Consider the following 18,042-nt stretch of genomic DNA (forward strand, 5'->3'; position numbering starts at 1 on the left):
TAGGTCAGTTAACTCACTAAACCACTAGAAAACCAAGAGACAGATATCAGGTGTCCCAGAAATGGCACAAGGCACAATGTCCCAGCACTAATAACCTCAACATTCATTTTTCAATGAATGCTCAAACATTTCCTGCGTCTGCACAGGAACAGACTGGTGTTCCTCCTGTTCTATGCCGCACTGTTTCCTTTGACACAAAACATATAAGATCTCATCCTTTCAAAAGTCATTAGTAGACTGCGGATTTCTATTTTTTATCTTTTATTTTTTTAACAGAGGCTAACTGATAAATAAGACACTGAATAAGGCACACAAATCCTTACCTGCTTCCTTGCACAAGGCTGCTAAGTCAGCACCCACGTAACCATGCGCACTGTCGGCCAGTTGTGTCATCTCTGCTTCTGTGAGAGAATGCGGAACTTTCTTCAGAAGCTTCTGGAGTATGTCCAGGCGGTCCTGGGCATTAGGAATTCCTATTTCTATCTCTTTATCAAAACGGCCGGGTCTGCGCAGTGCTGCATCTAGTGCATGAGGACGATTGGTGGCCCCTAGTACCACGAGCTGCCCTTCAGTACCTTCCTGAACACATCAAACAAAGCAAAACAGTGACTGTAATTAGGTTGATAAACATATTTAAATGTAATTTAACATAAACATATTTCCTGCTTACTTTTCACAGCTCCTACACACATTAAATCCTGACAGTAGATCTAAAGGAGCAAAGCAAACCCCCCCCAAACGGTACCTGCAATTTAGCAGCACCTTAGGTTTTATGTACACACAAATAATAGAGGAGAAAGTTCACTCAAAAGATCCCTTAATCCCAGCATGTCCCTTTCTAACTCCCAAGAACTTGCTTTCCAGTATCAGGAAAGTAAGCACCAAGGAAAAAAAAAGTCAGCATTTAAGCTAGAAGGTAGTGCTGGCACAAGAACAAAAAGGTTTCAATAGACCCTGAACAAACAAGGTTGGGATGTAAATCATTTAAGGTATAAAAAGCAGCAGAGAGGGCAGGTTACAAAACCTCCTGTAGGCTCAGCAGGAAAAGTAAAGTCAAAAGTCCTAACTAATTTCCTCAAACTCTGCTTTTCACATTCAAAAAGAGACAAAATCAACTAGGCCACTTGCACTGCCATTCTCATTTTGAGAATGAAGTACTTTCTCCATGGAGAACATTCAACGGTCTCTGCCATAAGAAAATACATTCTGATTGTGAACAATCCATGAGTGGTCAGCAAAAGCCACAATGCGGTCAAATAGCAAGAAACTTGCAGATTAAATAAACAGCGGAGACTCATTTTTCATACTGTGGACAGAGTTCTTTTGTCTCTCCTGCTAGTAAACAGAAAAGAATAAATGAGAGACTGGCAGATTTTATGGCCTTAATCCATAATGTACAAGCGTCAATTAAATTTACTGTTTGTTCAGTAGGCTATTGTTATATCTTAAATTTTACTATGGCAATCTTAAAATAGTCATTGTTTCCTTTAGTAATGTAGAGCACATATCATCAGAAATATCTTGACCTCTTTTATCAGAGCAATCAAATTAACTAGTTTAGTCCTATGACGAGCTAGCAATGTAATTTCAGCTTTGTCTCCAGAACTACAGAAGTGAGAGAAGTCAAATGAAAGACCATGAATGGAAGAAAATTTACTTTCTTTTAATCTCACAGCTATCAGGAGACATTCCCTCCCTATGCCCAGCATCCAATAAAGCATTAGATTACTACATAAAGTTTCACCCAAGGCTATTTTCTTTTCCCCTGAATGACGTATGTAAAATTGGCTGTGCTATAGAAGTAAAATTACTTCGCTCAGTTAGTTCCCATGCACACAGAGTGTCTCAATGAGTCTACTTACTGAGCCAATGCCATCCATTAATGTCAGCAAGGAGGCTACAACTCTCTTTTCCACTTCATTCTGAGACCCTTCTCTCTTTGGACAGAGTGCATCCAACTCATCTATAAATATAATAGAAGGACAGCTAGAAAAAAAACAGGAGAAAAAACCAACCCGTTAGGCAGCTCTGGAGGACTTAAAACATCAAGACACAGACTTGCAGAACTTTATGAGGAAAATATCCAGTTCCAATGAAAATTAACGAGCGTCCCACTGCTTTAAGCAACTGAAAGTTTCAACACTGAGTGTAGCACTACTTTAAGGGAGAACCAAAATGACTAAAATATAAGACATCGTACAATGACCAAGTCAGTTTACTTTCCTATGACTGTCTTCCAAAGACACAATGCTGAATTTACCGATTTAGAGAATAAAAACACAGCCTTTCACTTGCCACCTACACAAATACAGGATGTGATAGCATTTTGCTTAAGTATTATGAACAATAATTATCTCAAAGTCTACCTCGATCAGATCCAATAAATTTGTGCAGAATGCCACCATAATGAGGCGTGCTATATCCAAGACCAACAGTAGTTCATTTAGAGCTGCTGAACTAAGTGTACCGTGCACTAATGACACAGATAAAGCACTCTGGCACCCTCTGTAACAGACCCTTAAACAGGGTCACGTCCAAAACATTTAACAGGCATACTAGAATTTCACAGTTCTCCCTTTACTTAGCTCTACATAAATACATTTATTTTCTTCTTATTTTCTTTGAAAAACCACTGCAAGAAAGAAATAATGATACAATTCAAAGTTTCTTGCGAATGTTTTTCTTTAGAAACCATTAACTCTGGGACCAATACCGCAAAGAAGTGAGCATGAATATAATTATCCAAAAGAACATACCGTAAAGAAGCTTCGGCGAATATCTGACGTAATCTTGATTCAGATTCTCCATAAAACCTATAATAATTGAAACACTTTAATAAGAAACAGCATTTTTTTTCTTTTCTTTTAAGTTTCTGGGCAACTTAAATAATTACTGCTCGTGTATTGCAAAAACCCATAGCACACGCTCTCAAAGTCTCCAACAAATCTATGAAGCACATGCAAATCGAAAACAATCTTCCTTTCCACAAGGACAAAAAACAGGTTAAAAAATAAAAAAGATACACCTATGTCCTAAATAGCAAAAAATCAAAGCTGTGCTAGAAACAATTTATATCTGTGGTCTTAAAGAACAACGACAAAGAAAAGTTTCCTGGTTTCATTAATCTGTAGGTTGTCACCTATTAATTTCAAATACACTTCAGCAAGTAGAGCAATTCAAATACACTTCAATAAGTAAAGTAACTCCTCTGGTTGCAGAAATAGCATGTGAATAGCAGGTGAAGTTTTAGTCCTTTTTTTAATTCAGTCCATGCCTTACCCCAATTTCTCTAAGCTAAATCCAATGAAACTCTGTTACTGCAACAAGAAACAAGAGTCCTACTTGAGTGAATCCTTTCCCATCTGTTTTTTTACTCTTGGATGGATAGCCTACAGCCAATTGCACAGAGGATGATGGATCTCCAATGGGTAGATGCCAGTACAGATTCTGGGCTAGCGTATCTACAGAATTAATGAACATAAATTGAATGGACTTACTTGCTTATTATTTCAGGACCATTAATAACAGTTACATGAGCGCCAACCTCATTTGCGATGGCTTTGGCAATTAGAGTCTTCCCGGTACCTGGAGGGCCATACAACAGCACTCCTCTAGGAGGTGAGATTCCTTCAAACCAGCACATGCACATAAACAGAGAAGAGAGTTATTTGTGATAAACATCTCATTTATCATTTGCACATTACACTGCGTTTGCACATTTCACTGCCCCACAGTTATTAGATTAGAACTTGATCTCAGCATTCACTTCTCTAGCCAACGTGATTCCTTTCATCTTGATATAATGGCATTTGCAGGGGGAAGAGCTCTCTACAAGACGCATGACACTCAGATGGGATGCACATTGAGCTTTTTTAAAGTCCAAATAATTCTGCTTATAAAGCAAACATTTCAATTGTTTTATTTTTCTTTTGTAGTTTGGATTACAATTCTCCCTAAGTTTTATGTTGTGTTTTTTTTTCCAAAAAAATATTGGCCTAAGCACCTCATCTTCACAAATGTACTTTTTTAAGTTATGAATGACTCCTACAGCGTCCAATTTCCAACACCAGAAAGCCACGTCTCCTCCACACTCCAGAGGTTTCAGAAATACCATGAGCCTGAATTGAAGTACTCAGCTACACCTTACTGAGTCTCTGGAACTCGAAAGGGCAAAACTGATCTGCTAATTGACAGAGGACAGGAATAATGCCTTTGCAGACAGCTCACTTTTTAACAACCCATTCCAGCACACGCTGCTCCCTCGTGTGGTGTTTCTGATACCACAGGACACAGGGCCGCAGGACCTCCAGGGCAGCCCTGCTGTCTCCACTCCCAACACTTCCGTGGTTGTGGAAGAAGTAGAGAGTCTGACTGAATACTTTGGGAGCCAAGTGTGTGAAGAATGCTGCTGCTGAAGCAACATTTGGGTCAACACAAGAACACGTGATGCTAGGGTTGGATGTCAGAACTGGACTGTGCAGGGAAGGAGGCTCCTCGTAGCATCCCACTGGCACCCAGGTCTTGCCTGAGCAGAGGCTGAGTGTTAGGGAAGTTGTTGCAGTGATCGATGCTCTCACCTCCACTTCAATGGATGAAAGGGGAGAGACAATGCAGAGAAATAAAGAGCCTCAAAGACATGATACAAAAGAAGTATTTATAGGTAAGAGCCCTGCCTCACAGTGACGTGTACCTAGAAAAGTACAAGAAGCAGATGTGCCTACTTTATGTATGGATCCATTTGAGGTAAACACACAGTGCAGTTTATATTCATTACAAAAACCCTTCGAATATATGTTAGACATAAATTGAAATATAGCAACAGTAAACATTAGGGTTTTTAAACCCTGCACTTGCATAAGAAACACACTGTGCAGTTTGTGTTAACAGCCTGAAACACTTCCTGAACATTTAACGGGAACCCTGCAACACACAGAGATAACAGCAGCTCACCTCATTTTTCTCAACTTAAAAAAATATGATTAGTTGACTCCACTTTAATAAATAAAAACATAAAACTTAGGAAAATACAACAAACATCTGCGCCTTTCAAACGTCCACATATAAAGTCTTTACTATTTGCTATAAATTCTGCCTAACCATACTTGAGTTGTCCTAGAGATGCATGTTACTTTCCTATAGAATTATGTTTCACAAAAGCTAACCATCACATCCTCATCATAGCTGTGTAGCACAAACTATAAAACAGTTTGACAGTGCTTAAACACACAGGTATGCATGACATAAAATTCAGTGTGTATTTCAGTAAAAATAACTTGGTATATAAGGAAAAAAATGTCACATCAGAGTTTAAAAGAAAGGTAGTATCAAGTGAAGAAAGTCAATTTTTAGCATCGTACCGTAACTCTTGAAAAGTTCAGCTTGCTTCAGGGGCAGTTCAACTGTTTCTCTAATAGTTTTAAGCTGGCTGCTTAAACCTCCTATCATGTCATAGGTAACTTGGGGTCCATGATCACTATCTTCCGCTACATTCGTCCTAGTTTCTATAAAATTGATTCTAGTTCTTGAAGAAATGTAATAGAAAGTGTCTGTGCTGCTGAATGCTCCGGGTTTGACAGCCGATGGAAGCTCACTGACTCCTTTCTTGGGCATCTCCAAAGCAGCAGCCAGGTCTGCAGCAGCCAGATCTGCAGCATCCTCCCTGCTGTAGGCTTCATCTCCCTGAGCAGAACCTTGACTAGGGGCTGCCACAGCAGAACTGGGTGTAACTGGTGAACCCAGACACACCGGTTTGCATGGAGTGCTCGCAGATGCAGCCTCATCAATGTCCATCCTGCTGAGCTGCAAGGACAGATCCAGCGCACTCTTCTCCAAGTCTGATTTCTCCAGGTCTGGCTCACACACCTCACTGGGAATGGCACCAGCCTGGGCATGCAGCTCCACACTGTCAGTCCCCTTCACCTTCATCACCACCGCGTTACACAGTTTGCCATAGAAACTGAATGCCAGGAGATTTTCTGGCAAAACAACTTTCCCATCTGTGAGAAGATTGAAAAGAAAAAAAAGGATAAAGTTAATTAAAGTAATTATAGGATAGCCTAGTAAATGTAGTAAATGTAAAGAGTGCCATAAATTAACACCGCAGAAGGTAGCTACATCGTTTACATGTAATTTCAGATAATTAAAATGATCCTTCTATACATAAGCAGACTACCGGATAAACATTTGTCATCATACGTAGACTCTTGTGCTAAGCCCATCATTACTTGAGTGTTCTGAACTTCACACAGTGTGCACAGTGGGACTGCAGAATTAGTACTGTAAGAAGTGGAAATGTTCTATTTGCTGTGTGCACCATAGGTACACAGTACTTCACATTCAGCCTGAGCCCTGGCCCACAGAAGGTAAGGTTTTATCTCTGTCTTGGCAGAGAGATCTGGAAATGTGATCTGAATGCACCCTACAGGCACAAGGAGGCAGTAATGTAAACAGGAGTTATTATTTCCAGCCAAACTCACAAATCTGGAATCCAGCTTGTGCTTCCTGCCTCTTAGCTTGCCAGCACTGTTGTTATAGAATTCTAAACCAGAAGGTTATTACTGAGAAATTAAAACTCATAATTCCAATACCTTGAAAAACTTACATTGTTTTTATTTTTTTCCTTACTTACAGGCACTTGCTAACCAATGAAAATTAATTCTGCTTATTTATTATCAATATAGAAAAAATTCAGAGTACGAGGTTTCACAACAGTACTGATCCCTTATCTTGTTTTTAATGCATAACATCACTCTCTTTTTCTTCACAACACAAGACAACCCTAAAAAGTCTATTACTGTAACAGCCATGAAGCCAGTGACAGCTTAACAGCTGCATCTTGAAACAGTCACAGGTACAAAGGACAGAAAGAGCAGGATTAAGACAAGTTAGATGTATGCATCATAGTAATATGATTTAGCCCAAAGAAAACCTCTGTGAGGAGTGGAAGAATATCCCCCTCTATTTTGTCATAAGCCCTCAATTGAGAGCAGAGGAAACTCCCTGCTTTTCTTTCCAAAACGTGACCTTCCACTGCATTATAAAAAATTGAACAGTCAAGAGCAACAAAATTGATACCTAAGTTTCTCAGCAGACAGACAGCCATTTCCTCAGCACTAATACAGGCATCTTTGTCCCTGTGGTAAGAAGAAACAATATTTTTTCAGTCACTAACTGTTACAAGAACAAAACAGTCAACGGCACCAGGAGGATGAATATCACCAACTTCACACAATGAGATTTAACCCCACAGTCAAAAGATAGATGAGCCCCTTACAGTCTTTGGCTCATGTAATAACTTCAAAGACATTAGTCACGCAGATAACAAAAGGAGTGCTAATATGTAATTTTGTTCCATCTTTCACCTAAAATGCTGCAGTAAGAAATAGAATAAGTTATACTTACAACTCTAGATTAGATATTATGAGTCTATTCCACAGGTCATCCCCTGTTTGCATCACAGAGAGGTGAGCAGCATCGCCAAAAACATTTTAAATCAGACACAGCAACCGCAAATAAAATTATGACCAAGAGAGGGAGCTCCAAGCCTAGAAATAAAAATCCCTTTCTCAGCTTCAAGAGGAAAAGCGGCATTCGGCTACTAGATGGGAGCCCTCAAAATGCTACAGCCACTCCTGACAAGCAAACACACTCTCAATTGCACAGCTGGGGTCTGAGAATGAAGGTTGGTTTTAACTGGAAAATCAGTAATGCACACAAGGAAATCCCCAGAGATACAAATTTTCAGAGAATAAATTATACCTGCGAAGCATCTAGAAAAGGAAGAAATTCTGGGACAACAGGATTGCATTTATTCTTTTAATAACTAATATTCTTATCTGATAGATTGTCTGTAAATTTAATGTTAATGCATATCAACTTACTGCAATTTACTGCAGTGGCTTGCAGTAAACCAGTAGGCTTAAGGCTTAAAACAGACTAACTCCTGTTTGCATGTGTTCTCTCCTAGAGTCATTCTAGACAAATCGTCACTCATGTGACTTTTAATCTGGGGACACACTGTGTAGTATTTCTAGGAGCCCGAGTGAAGGATTTTGACACAAAATCCCTCTTGAGAAGGAAAATTCTGGCTTTGGAAGAGGTTCAGAAAGAATTACAGCAATGACAAACACTTCAGAAGTTGCACACGATGACTCTGATTTCGTCCTTATCACAGAAGCACAGAGTATCCAGAGCTGGAAGGGATGCACAAGTCCAACATCTGGCTCTGCAGAGGACCACCCCAAATTCAAACCCTGTGTCTTTTATAACCAAACTGTAATAACAATCAAATATTGTAATATCCAATCAAGTTCCCATAGGACTAAATTAGCCACAGCAAAAAGCCTCAATGAAATATTTTTTTCATTTTCTGGTGAGAAGAGAGGCATGTGGGACACAGCACACTGATGTGACAGAATACAACCTGGAGCCACCTTAACCTGTGGGAACATGATTTAAGCTACTTTGGTTGCATTACCAACAAAAGCAAGGCCACCTCACCAAGTCAATTTAATGGAAAACAGCATCTCCCCTTTAAAATGGGCAAAGGTGAAGACACGCTCAAAATGGAGGCTTGACAAAGGAGGAGAGCTCACTTAGAGAAACTAAAGGTGTTGGGAGACTTTCCAAAGTGATTACAAAATAGTTTTATTTAGGAAATAACCATAACCAGATTCTGCATCAACCCAAACGCTGTGGAATGTTACATCAGCGACAAAGATAAGAAGTCATTCATCAGGTAAATAAACATCTAATTTTTCAAGGCCTTTGTGATTTCAAGACAGCCTTCATTTGCACCTTCTGCTCTCTACCCTCGGTGAATTCAGAGGGGAAAAAGAAACAAACCCTTTCTGTAAGAGTTTCCAGCTCAAAAAAAACCATTCCCATAAATTAAAGCCACACACATAACAGGTGAAGCTTCAAGGGCTCTCCTCAACCTGTCAGCCCTCCACTGCCCCAACACAACTTCTCACCAGGAGTTCCTGAGGAGGCAGCCTGCAGCACAAACTCTAATGACAACAGCCACCACACAGGCTCCTTCTGGTTCTTTCTAACCTAACACCAACACTATGCAAGGAACATCCTTGAGCCTACCTTGACCATGCAGTCACACACACGCACTTGCCAAAAGTCTGATCTTTGCTTCAGGAATTGACTGCACTCAAGACTGGCTAACATTGCTGCTTGGTAATTTCACATAACAGGAAGAACCTCTTCACACTACCAGCCTTTGTGGCAACGTGCTCTCCACAACAGCACTAATCATCCCTCACCTGAGACCTCTCCACCCTGCAGCTGACCCACTCTGCTGCCCACACAGGAGGCAGCAATTAGCCACCAGCTATTAAACTTCAGCCTTCATCTTTCAAGCATCTGTGGATGCTTAATTTTCAAAGAATCAAACAATATCCTGAGCTGGAAAGAATTCTTATAAGATAATAAGAATGTTCAACTCCTGGATCCATACAGCACCACCCAGACATATCTGAGAGTGTTGTCCAAATGCTCCTTGGACTCTGGCAGCTCAGGACCACAATCACAACCCTGGGCAGCCTGTTCCATTCCCACCACCCTGTGCTGTAGGACCTCTTCCTAACAATCAACCTGACTCTCCCCTGACACAGCCCCACACCATTCCCTTGGGTCCTATATACTAATTCTATTCAAGCATGATAGAAAAATGGTATCTTCTAAGAGCTCACAGTGCAAAGCAGATGGCTCGCAGTAGGCACAGCAGTAGGGTACAACATGTTCCATACCTCAGCTTCACAGCAACTTCCTCTGCCTGGATGACTGCACCGGTCACAGGCTGCACGGTGACAGTATCACCCACATTGACTCTCAGATTCTTCTGTGTGGTGTCACTCAGACCAATCTTCCCAAGTGGAAGTCCTGGGGTGGGCCAGGCTGTGCAGACCTGGAGGAATCATAAAAGGTTGGAAAACACTACTCAGATCATCTAGTGCAACCATTTACCTACTACCAATACTGCTCACCGAACCATGTCTCTCAGAGCAACATCCACACATTTCTTGAACACCTCTGGGGACAGTGACTCCATCACTTCCCTGGGCAATGTCTGTGCCAGCGCATCACCACTCTTTCAGAAAAGAAGTTTTTCCTAATGCCCAACCCAAATTTCCCCTGGTGCAACTTGAAGCCATCACCTCACATCCTACCACTGTTACTTGGGGGAAGAGGCTGATGACAACCAACACCTCGTCACAACCTCCTGTCAGGCCTTGCAGAGAGCCATAAGGTTGGCTCAGAGCCTCTTCTCCAGACTGAACAACCACAGCTCCCTCAGCCTTGAGCGTGAGACTTGTGCTCCAGACCCTTCACAGCTCTGTTGCCCTTCCCTGGGCACATTGTAGGATGGGGATGTCTTTCTTGTAGGTAGGAGCCCAAAAGCGAACACAGTAATTGAGATACGGCCTCATCAGTGACAAGTACACAGGGACAATCATCTCCCTCATCCTGCTGACATCTACTTCTGGTAGAAACCAGGCCGCCATTCAAAGCAAGTTCAAAGCAAACAGCTGTCAGTGGCCTCACATTCAGTCCTCCAAAGTAAGTAATACTAATAAAAGCGCAGGCTGAGGAAGAAGGTTAGGCTACAACCTGGTTCCACAGAGTAGTTTCCCACTGGATGCAATGGATACATGAGGGCCGCCCAAACGAGAAGCAGAACACGGAAGGGCCGGGGCTTCACCCACCTCCTGCCTTCCTCCCGCTGCCGTGATGAGCACCGGGCGACAGATGCAGATGTTGGCGGCCTTCATGCTAATCAGATGCAGCTGCGCCAGGGCTCTGCGGTACATCTTGGGGACCTTGTCATCTTCTGAAACGTTCAGAGAAGCTCATCATCACATCACATCACATCACATCATCACATCATCACATCGCATCGCATCATATCATCGCATCACATCACCGCCCCGCACGCGGGACACACGCCGCACACCCCGCGCTCCCACACACGCCCGCCCGCAGGCCCCGCCTCGGCAGCACGTTCCCGTGGCACCGCATGCCGGGTGGGCAGCCGGGCCCTCGTGCCGTTCACCGAGCAGACCTCACGTGGGCCTCAGCGAAAGGCCGCCGGTGCCGCTTCACGTGCAGCAGATCCCGACCTCGTGCCCTCCCCCGCCGCCGCGCTCCGCGCTCCGTACCTGCCTGCACCGCCTCGGCGACGGCCAACAACGCCGGCCCGCTCTCAGCCCCGCCGGCCAGCAGGGAGCTCCAGCCCGGCACCGACCGCCTCTTGCTCCTTCTCCGGGCGGCCATGCTGCCCGCCGGCCAACGCTCAGCGCTTCCGGAGGCGGAGGCCGACACCGACCCCGCCCCGGGGGCGGCCGCTCCGCTGTGCGCCATGGCGGGGCCGGCGCTGCGGCGGGTGCTGCGCGGGGCGCGGGGCCGGGGCTCGGTGGTGGGGGGCTGGGGCGGGCTGCGGCCTCGGCTGGACAAGTACGGCGGGGTAAGCGTGGAGCTGGCTGAGCTGCGCCGGCCTCGCCGCCGGGAGCGGGCCGCCTTCGGGCGCTGGCTGCGGGGCAAGTGGCGGGCGACCTTGGGCGGGCGGGCGACCTTGGGCGGGCGGGCGGGCGGGGAAGGTGGGTGCACGCATTTGAGCACCGGGCCTAAAGGCTGACAGCCCCACAGGACCCCCCGCCGTGCCCCGCTGTGAGCCGGCAGGGCGGCCATCTGTCCCACAGACTTTTGAGCCCTCGTGCGCCTCCAGCGCTGCGGCCTGACCGGCGGCCCCGCGTTTCTCTTGCAGCCTCGGTCACCCAGTGGCAGCAGGAAGGCCGGGTCGCCGTGTGGCTCCACGTTCCCATCTTCCAGAGCGGGCTGGCGGCCGTGGCCGCGTCGCAGGGCTTTGCCTTTCACCACGCGGAGTCGGGCTCGGCCACCCTGACGCGGTGGCTGGGCGAGGGGCCCAGCAGGCTGCCCGCCTTCGCCAGCCACCAGGTGGGAGTTGCAGGTGAGTGGCACGGAGCTGCTGCCGCAGTCCAGAAGCTGCTCTGACTTGTGTCTGTGTAACAGAGCTGTGCCCCAAACACCTGGGCACTACCTGGGCCCGTCTAGACCTCCCCCCCCAACCACTGCTGGAAAGGTTGCTCTAAAATGCAATGGAACTCCAAAGGAAGAAGAAGATGGTGTCCCGTTTCTTGCACAGCACAGTGCAAGGAAATAATGGTGAGCCAAAACCACAGCCAGCTTCAACTCAGCCTCGCCAAACGTGCACACTTTTTGCCTTCCTTCTCAGCACTCATCCGCAGACACAACCGCCAGCCACATCGCTCAGCAATTTCATGTAGGCTGGGGCTGGCCCAGGCCAGCACATCTCCCCCGAACGTCCTCACTTTTTCGGCCTTGGATGCAAGGGGCCGAGTGACCCGGCAGCTCTTTGGCTGGCAGAGCTGAGCTGTTAGCGGCAGGTCAGGTTGAAAGTTGAATGTCTCCTTTGGAGATATTCAAGACCCGCCTGGACGCCTACCTGTGTGACATGGTGTAGGGAGCCTGCTTTGGCAGGGGGGTTGGACTCGATGATCTCTAGAGGTCCCTTCCAACCCCTACAATTCTGTGATCCTGTGAAAGTTGAGCTTTCGTAAAGCGATGCCTTCAGTTACCAAGCGGTGCTGTTGTCAGTGGGAGCGTGCAGCTACAAAGCCAGCAGAGGGCAGTGTGGAAGCAGAAAGCAGGCTGGGTTTTTCAATGGACATGTTAGAGCATGTTTTCCTGATGGATGAAAATCTCACCATTAAAATATGTGACATTAAACTCCAGTTAAGATAATGCATTCTCCTAAGGAAAAAACAACAGAAAAGCACCGTATTAGTCCCTATATTTCTTGCATATTTGAGGAAACATGACTAAGTGAAAGGGGATTTTTCTGCAGGAGGTTGTGCATAGCTGAGAGTGCTGCAAATCATGCAGTGGGAGTGTTGTGGCCCCGCTGGCTGTCAGGAAGGGCTCGCTGTAAGAAAAATCATAGCTTGAAATTCTTTCCAAAAGCTGCACTTTCCAAACATCATTTGCTGTCGTGTTTTTGAGATAATCCCTTCAGTTACACTCTGAAAATAATCTCTGAGAAAGGGAGCAGTTTAATAAATGGGGACATACAGATTTCATCATCTTTGCATGTATATAAATATTACACAACAGATAACGCATATGTTCTGCTACTGCTTTTCAAACCTACCCATTTTTATTCATGAGTGGAAATCCTTGTAATGAGTGAAGACCTCAGGAAGGCATTTGGGCACATAAGCTTATGAAAGCCATTACTGCAGTATTTTTCTCTGTTTCACGTGCCATCAGTGGATGTGGAATACACTGCAGGAAGACACCAAGCAGTGTGGACACCACCTGGCATGTATTTAACCCATTATCTTTCCACCTCATCAAACTGAGCCTGGGGAGCAGAAGCACATTGTTCTATTTTTAACTACTTTTATTGAAATACCAAAATATTTGAATATGGTCGCACATTATATCAGTGGTGTGCGTGTGTCGAACTCCAGGTGTTCTTATTTCTTGTGCAAAAAACCTCTGTGCCTTAGAACTTAGGGACATGGTTTAATGAGCATGGTGGTGATGGGCTGATGGTTGACTAGATGACCTCAGTGGCCTTTTCCAGCCTTCATGACTCTGCTATAAGGAGAAACAAACTTGCTGCTCAGAGTCCTCAGCACTATGGCCAGCCAGCTGAGACCAGACTTTGTCTCTTGAGCATAAACAGCAGAGCCTGCAATGCCAAGCAGACCAGCAGCTGCTGTTGTACTGTCTGTGGCTTCCCACATGGTGAACATCATGCATTCAGGGCTGCTGCATTACTCTCAGCCAGCCAAGGGATGACAAAGGTGTGAATAAGCAAGGTCAGGCCATATTGGCCAGACTTGATCAGAGTTGCCAAGAAGAGAAAGTAGCAAATGTTACTCATAGGGCTTGGCCATTATTGTTTAGAAATAGTGGAATATGTGATGCATCTCCCGGCTAAGTTATTGCTTCCGTTTGTAGGCGGCAGGATTTTCCAAATATGTAAAGGGACAGGAAAGCTTCTGGTGAATGAAATGATCAAGGCAGTTTTGAAAAGCACTCAGGAAGTTCTCTGCCATCCAGAAAGTGACATATTTGTAAACATGCCCCATAGCAATGGCATAGGAAGAGAAGTTGAGAAGGAAGAGTGAAGTGAAAGGTAGAAGCTTTTACTGAAGGAACTGTGTGGAGCGAGCCACTGCACGAAGGTCAGCCTGCTGGGAAGATTCCTTATGTAATGTCATGGCTGTCCAGGCAACTGACTAGTGATTTAAAAGAAGGCACCAGGCTGTTTTACAAATCAATACATACTGCTGCTCGGTGATGTTTATAAAACAAACCCTCCTGGGTGCTTGCCAGGCAACTAGTCTGCTGTTATGAACATCTTGTCACATGCTTACATCAATTGTAAATAAAACTGCCAGAGGGGAGGTATTTTTCCCCTCCATTACTCATTATCTGTAGCTGTCTTGGGGCTTTTAAAAGTAAGATTCTTACCTACTAACAAAAAGCAGTCATAAGAAAGCAGTGTTGTTCTAGTGACTGCTTGGTTAGGCTCAGATATTTGTCAACCTTTCCGGAAAGTCATCCTGGGGCTGTGGATGATTTAAAGAGTGGACGTTCTCAAAACTGTGGATCTGAGCTGATGGGCAAAGCATGGCCTCACTGATGCTGAGCAGGTGTGGCCCAGTGAGCTGCAGCAGGGGGACTCACTGGACTTCCCTCGAGAAACTGAGACCAGAGAGCAAAGCATGTCAGTGCTGTTTCTTTCTTGCTTTGCTTTTAAGCATCATCTGTCAGAGATTCTGGAAATCTCAGAGAGTTTCATGGCCAGAAACTACATTCACAGGCATCCGTTTCTGGGGAACAAAGGAGAGTTCTTTCTGTTTCCTTCATACTGCAGTGTCCTGTCTTCAGCAGCCCTCCTGGGTCTCAGCAAACCATCAAGCTAAAAGGCATTTCTAGAAAGTAAACCCTGCAATTACAGCATGCATCAAAGACTCCTGCTTTCCTTTCTTCCCCTCTTTTGATCAGTGCAGTACTTGAACCTGGGCATTGCTAAATATTTACAAGAGAAATGAGATCATCGTCACAAATCACGGGAGGCAGATTGGTGACTACCCTCTTAAAGCACGTCCCTTTGACATATCTTGAAGGAAGACTAATATTTCATATTTTAAGTATTCCTCCTACACATAAGTCTGCCATGTATCCTTAAAAAAAAAAAAAAAAAGATAACAATGTTTAGTGCTGGACATTCATGTTTTAATAATTCCCTTCTGTGCAGGTATTTCTCCATAGCGTTTTAAATGAGTATATCATCACAGAGCTATCCACGTGTTCTTCCTCTTGCTGTACTGTGGCAGAAGCATCTTTTTTATCATTACCCACTAATTTTAAACCCATGCATGACTGATGTGGAAAAGAACCTGGTACTCTGCACCGCTGTACTTGCTCTGCTCACCACAGGCACACTGCTTTAGAATCTGACAGAATGCCTGTTTTTAAAGGGAAGACATTTTTACACTATGACTAATGAGAGTGACATGATGCTTAGACATGTAAGCACTTGGGTTTTAAAAAGTAGGAAAGCTCACTCTGTGGGAGAAATTCCTGGGCTGCTGAGCATGAGGATGCATGGAAAAGCTGAATCTCTCATTCATACGTTCTAATAGATGTAGCTTTTTAAATTAAGCGAAAGCATCATTTTTCCACTTGTGAGCAATGGTTTTTGATTAACAAGTTAATCAGAGACTGCACTGTCATCAGTTGTTAGATGGGCAGTGCAGTATGAGTCCATTCAATTGCTGGAATCTTTTCCTTAGCAGTACAGTCAGCCCCCGGAGTATTAAAATTTGAGTGTTATCAGGCAGAGAACACACAGCTCTTCATTGCAGTGAGCAGTTTTGTCAGGAATTTCAGTGGAGAAAAGTTCATGCCCATCACAGCTATTTGGCCAAAATGGAGGAGAAAAAATCTCTTATTTCAGTACGATTACACATTGCTGCTGAGGAAAGCAGCATTGCTGGGTTATTTGTAGGCATTCTGATCTCGTGTTCTTTAGTTCTGATAATGATCATTAGGGGTTTGTCATGCTTTATCGAAACATGTTGAACTGTCAACACGTTAGTTAAATATTGTCTCTCCATTAGGTGCTGTATTAGATGAAAACAATGGAAAGGTGCTGGTCGTACAAGACAGAAATAAGGTAAGTTTGCTACACGGTTTTAAAATAGAGAAGTTTGTTTAGATTTAAATGGTTTCTCCTTTCATCACATTCATTTAGGCGAATGATACCAGCTGAAGTCCACAAACATACAGATATATGCATACGAGCTCATTTATATTGCATTTGTGTTTATCTTGAGGATTTTTAATGTTCTTTAGTAGTGCATTAGATTAAAAAGCATGATAGGTAGAAAAAGGACAAGGTTAGGTAATGTCGTTAGTTAATACCAAAAAGCAACAGTATAGGTATTCCAGGCACTAGCATACCTGTACAAAAGAATACCTACTTCTTCCTTGATGAGCATTTGGTTTGCAGTTCCCAGTACTATGAAGATGCACCAAGTCACTGCCTTTGTCCTTCCTCTGCCACAACACATGGGTTAGAAGAACCTGAGAAACCCACTGTTTCTTGGCTTCATCACCCTGTATCCCTTCTGCTTCAAGTTTTATGTTTCTCCTGTATCTGACCCAGGAGTAGCTGATCTTGTGTTTGGATCCATGCAGACCTCTAGAAAACCCTCATGGCTTACAGCAGATTTTGGACATCTGTGATTTTGCTTGGTTTCTGAAATTCCAGGCATATCTGTGGGATTAAATAAGCAGTAACATGGTTGGCCATGACCTGTAGACCACCTGTGTAAAGCAGGTGTAAAGATCATGAATTTCTCACAAACCAAAGTGCTTGACCTCGCTACAGAGGATGCCAAACCAGAGAGCGTTAGTGTGGTGGGGGTGGGTTGTGTGATGTGGCTTGGGGTAACCAAGCATCCATCACTGCAAAGGTCTTCTAGCAACTGTCAAGCTAACCTAGGTTTTAACACAGCAAGTGCATAAAGCTCACTAGCTCTTTTGCAGCTGCCTGTGCTAGTCTGTTGAAAATACATTTAGTTTACACTGTACTGTGAGCAGGTGAAAGAGCTTCCAGAAACAAAGTAATTATCTCTAGTACAGTGAGGTTATTTGCAGTTTTAACATAGAAGAAAAAAAAAAAAAGAGTCAAAATCTCTCCATGCTAACTGAAGTACACAGGGTTGCATCATCTTTATAGTTCCATCTAAGCCAGAATCACTGGCTGTATTGTTCTGCTTTTCCTGAAATAACTACTAAGGATTTTTTTCCTGGAAACCAAGTTAACCATCACTTCATGGTAATGCAACACAGTTAATGAAGAGGTGCTTTCATAGGCAGGTTCAGGCACTGAATTTGCAATGCAAGAGTTGTGAGGAAGAGAAGCATCCTTTTCTTGTTCCCTAGAGGCTGCTGACTTTGTATTTTTACTTACTGTAAAGTAAAATGTCAAGGACTTCTCTACAGCAAGATCTTGAGGCTTCCATTCAATAATTTCCAATGAAAGCAGAAATGCAGTGTGCAAGGTACAGGCTCCAGAAATGGTTCTAAGCCCAGAAAGCCTCTAAGAAAAGAACAGAACAATCGCTGCAAATGTAACAGTGGAAAATTGCATGCTGACCTTTTGGTACATACCTTAAATAAAGACATCTTGGAGAGTAAAAATGGAAGCTGCACATTCTGCTACTTGGAAGGAAGCAGGAGCTTCCTAAGCCCATGTGACAGGGTAGATTTTTAAGATTTAACTTCCAAACTGAGTTATTGTTGAAGCTCACCCACAGCCACTGTAAGCGCAGATTATCCAGTTCTACAGTGAGACATCAGATGTTCTGTTGAGGTCTGAGGTCCAATTCTATACTCACCAGAAATTGCTTCCTTGGCCTCTGGTCCCAGAATGTAACAGGACCACATGCAGCACCACTCTTTTCTCTG

At 44.0% G+C, this 18,042-nt stretch overlaps 1 protein-coding gene across 2 annotated transcripts in view; it reads right to left on the minus strand.

Moving 5' to 3' along the window:
• SPATA5 (spermatogenesis associated 5) overlaps positions 1-11,386 on the minus strand; it is a 191,078-nt gene extending 179,692 nt beyond the window's left edge. For both annotated transcript variants that reach the window (XM_015861868.2, XM_015861865.2), the window contains exons 1-9: positions 11,169-11,386; positions 10,716-10,840; positions 9,759-9,916; positions 7,075-7,133; positions 5,358-5,996; positions 3,498-3,627; positions 2,757-2,813; positions 1,863-1,986; positions 324-579 (exon numbers count right to left, since the gene is read on the minus strand). In XM_015861868.2, the coding sequence (XP_015717354.1) occupies positions 324-579; positions 1,863-1,986; positions 2,757-2,813; positions 3,498-3,627; positions 5,358-5,996; positions 7,075-7,133; positions 9,759-9,916; positions 10,716-10,840; positions 11,169-11,370 (1,750 nt within the window). In that variant the 5' untranslated portion in view covers positions 11,371-11,386. The remainder of the gene's footprint in view (positions 1-323; positions 580-1,862; positions 1,987-2,756; positions 2,814-3,497; positions 3,628-5,357; positions 5,997-7,074; positions 7,134-9,758; positions 9,917-10,715; positions 10,841-11,168) is intronic.
• Between the last annotated feature and the right edge of the window lie 6,656 nt (positions 11,387-18,042).

The sequence above is a fragment of the Coturnix japonica genome, chromosome 4, assembly GCF_001577835.2.
Source record: "Coturnix japonica isolate 7356 chromosome 4, Coturnix japonica 2.1, whole genome shotgun sequence".
In the NCBI taxonomy this organism is placed as follows: Eukaryota; Metazoa; Chordata; class Aves; order Galliformes; family Phasianidae; genus Coturnix; species Coturnix japonica.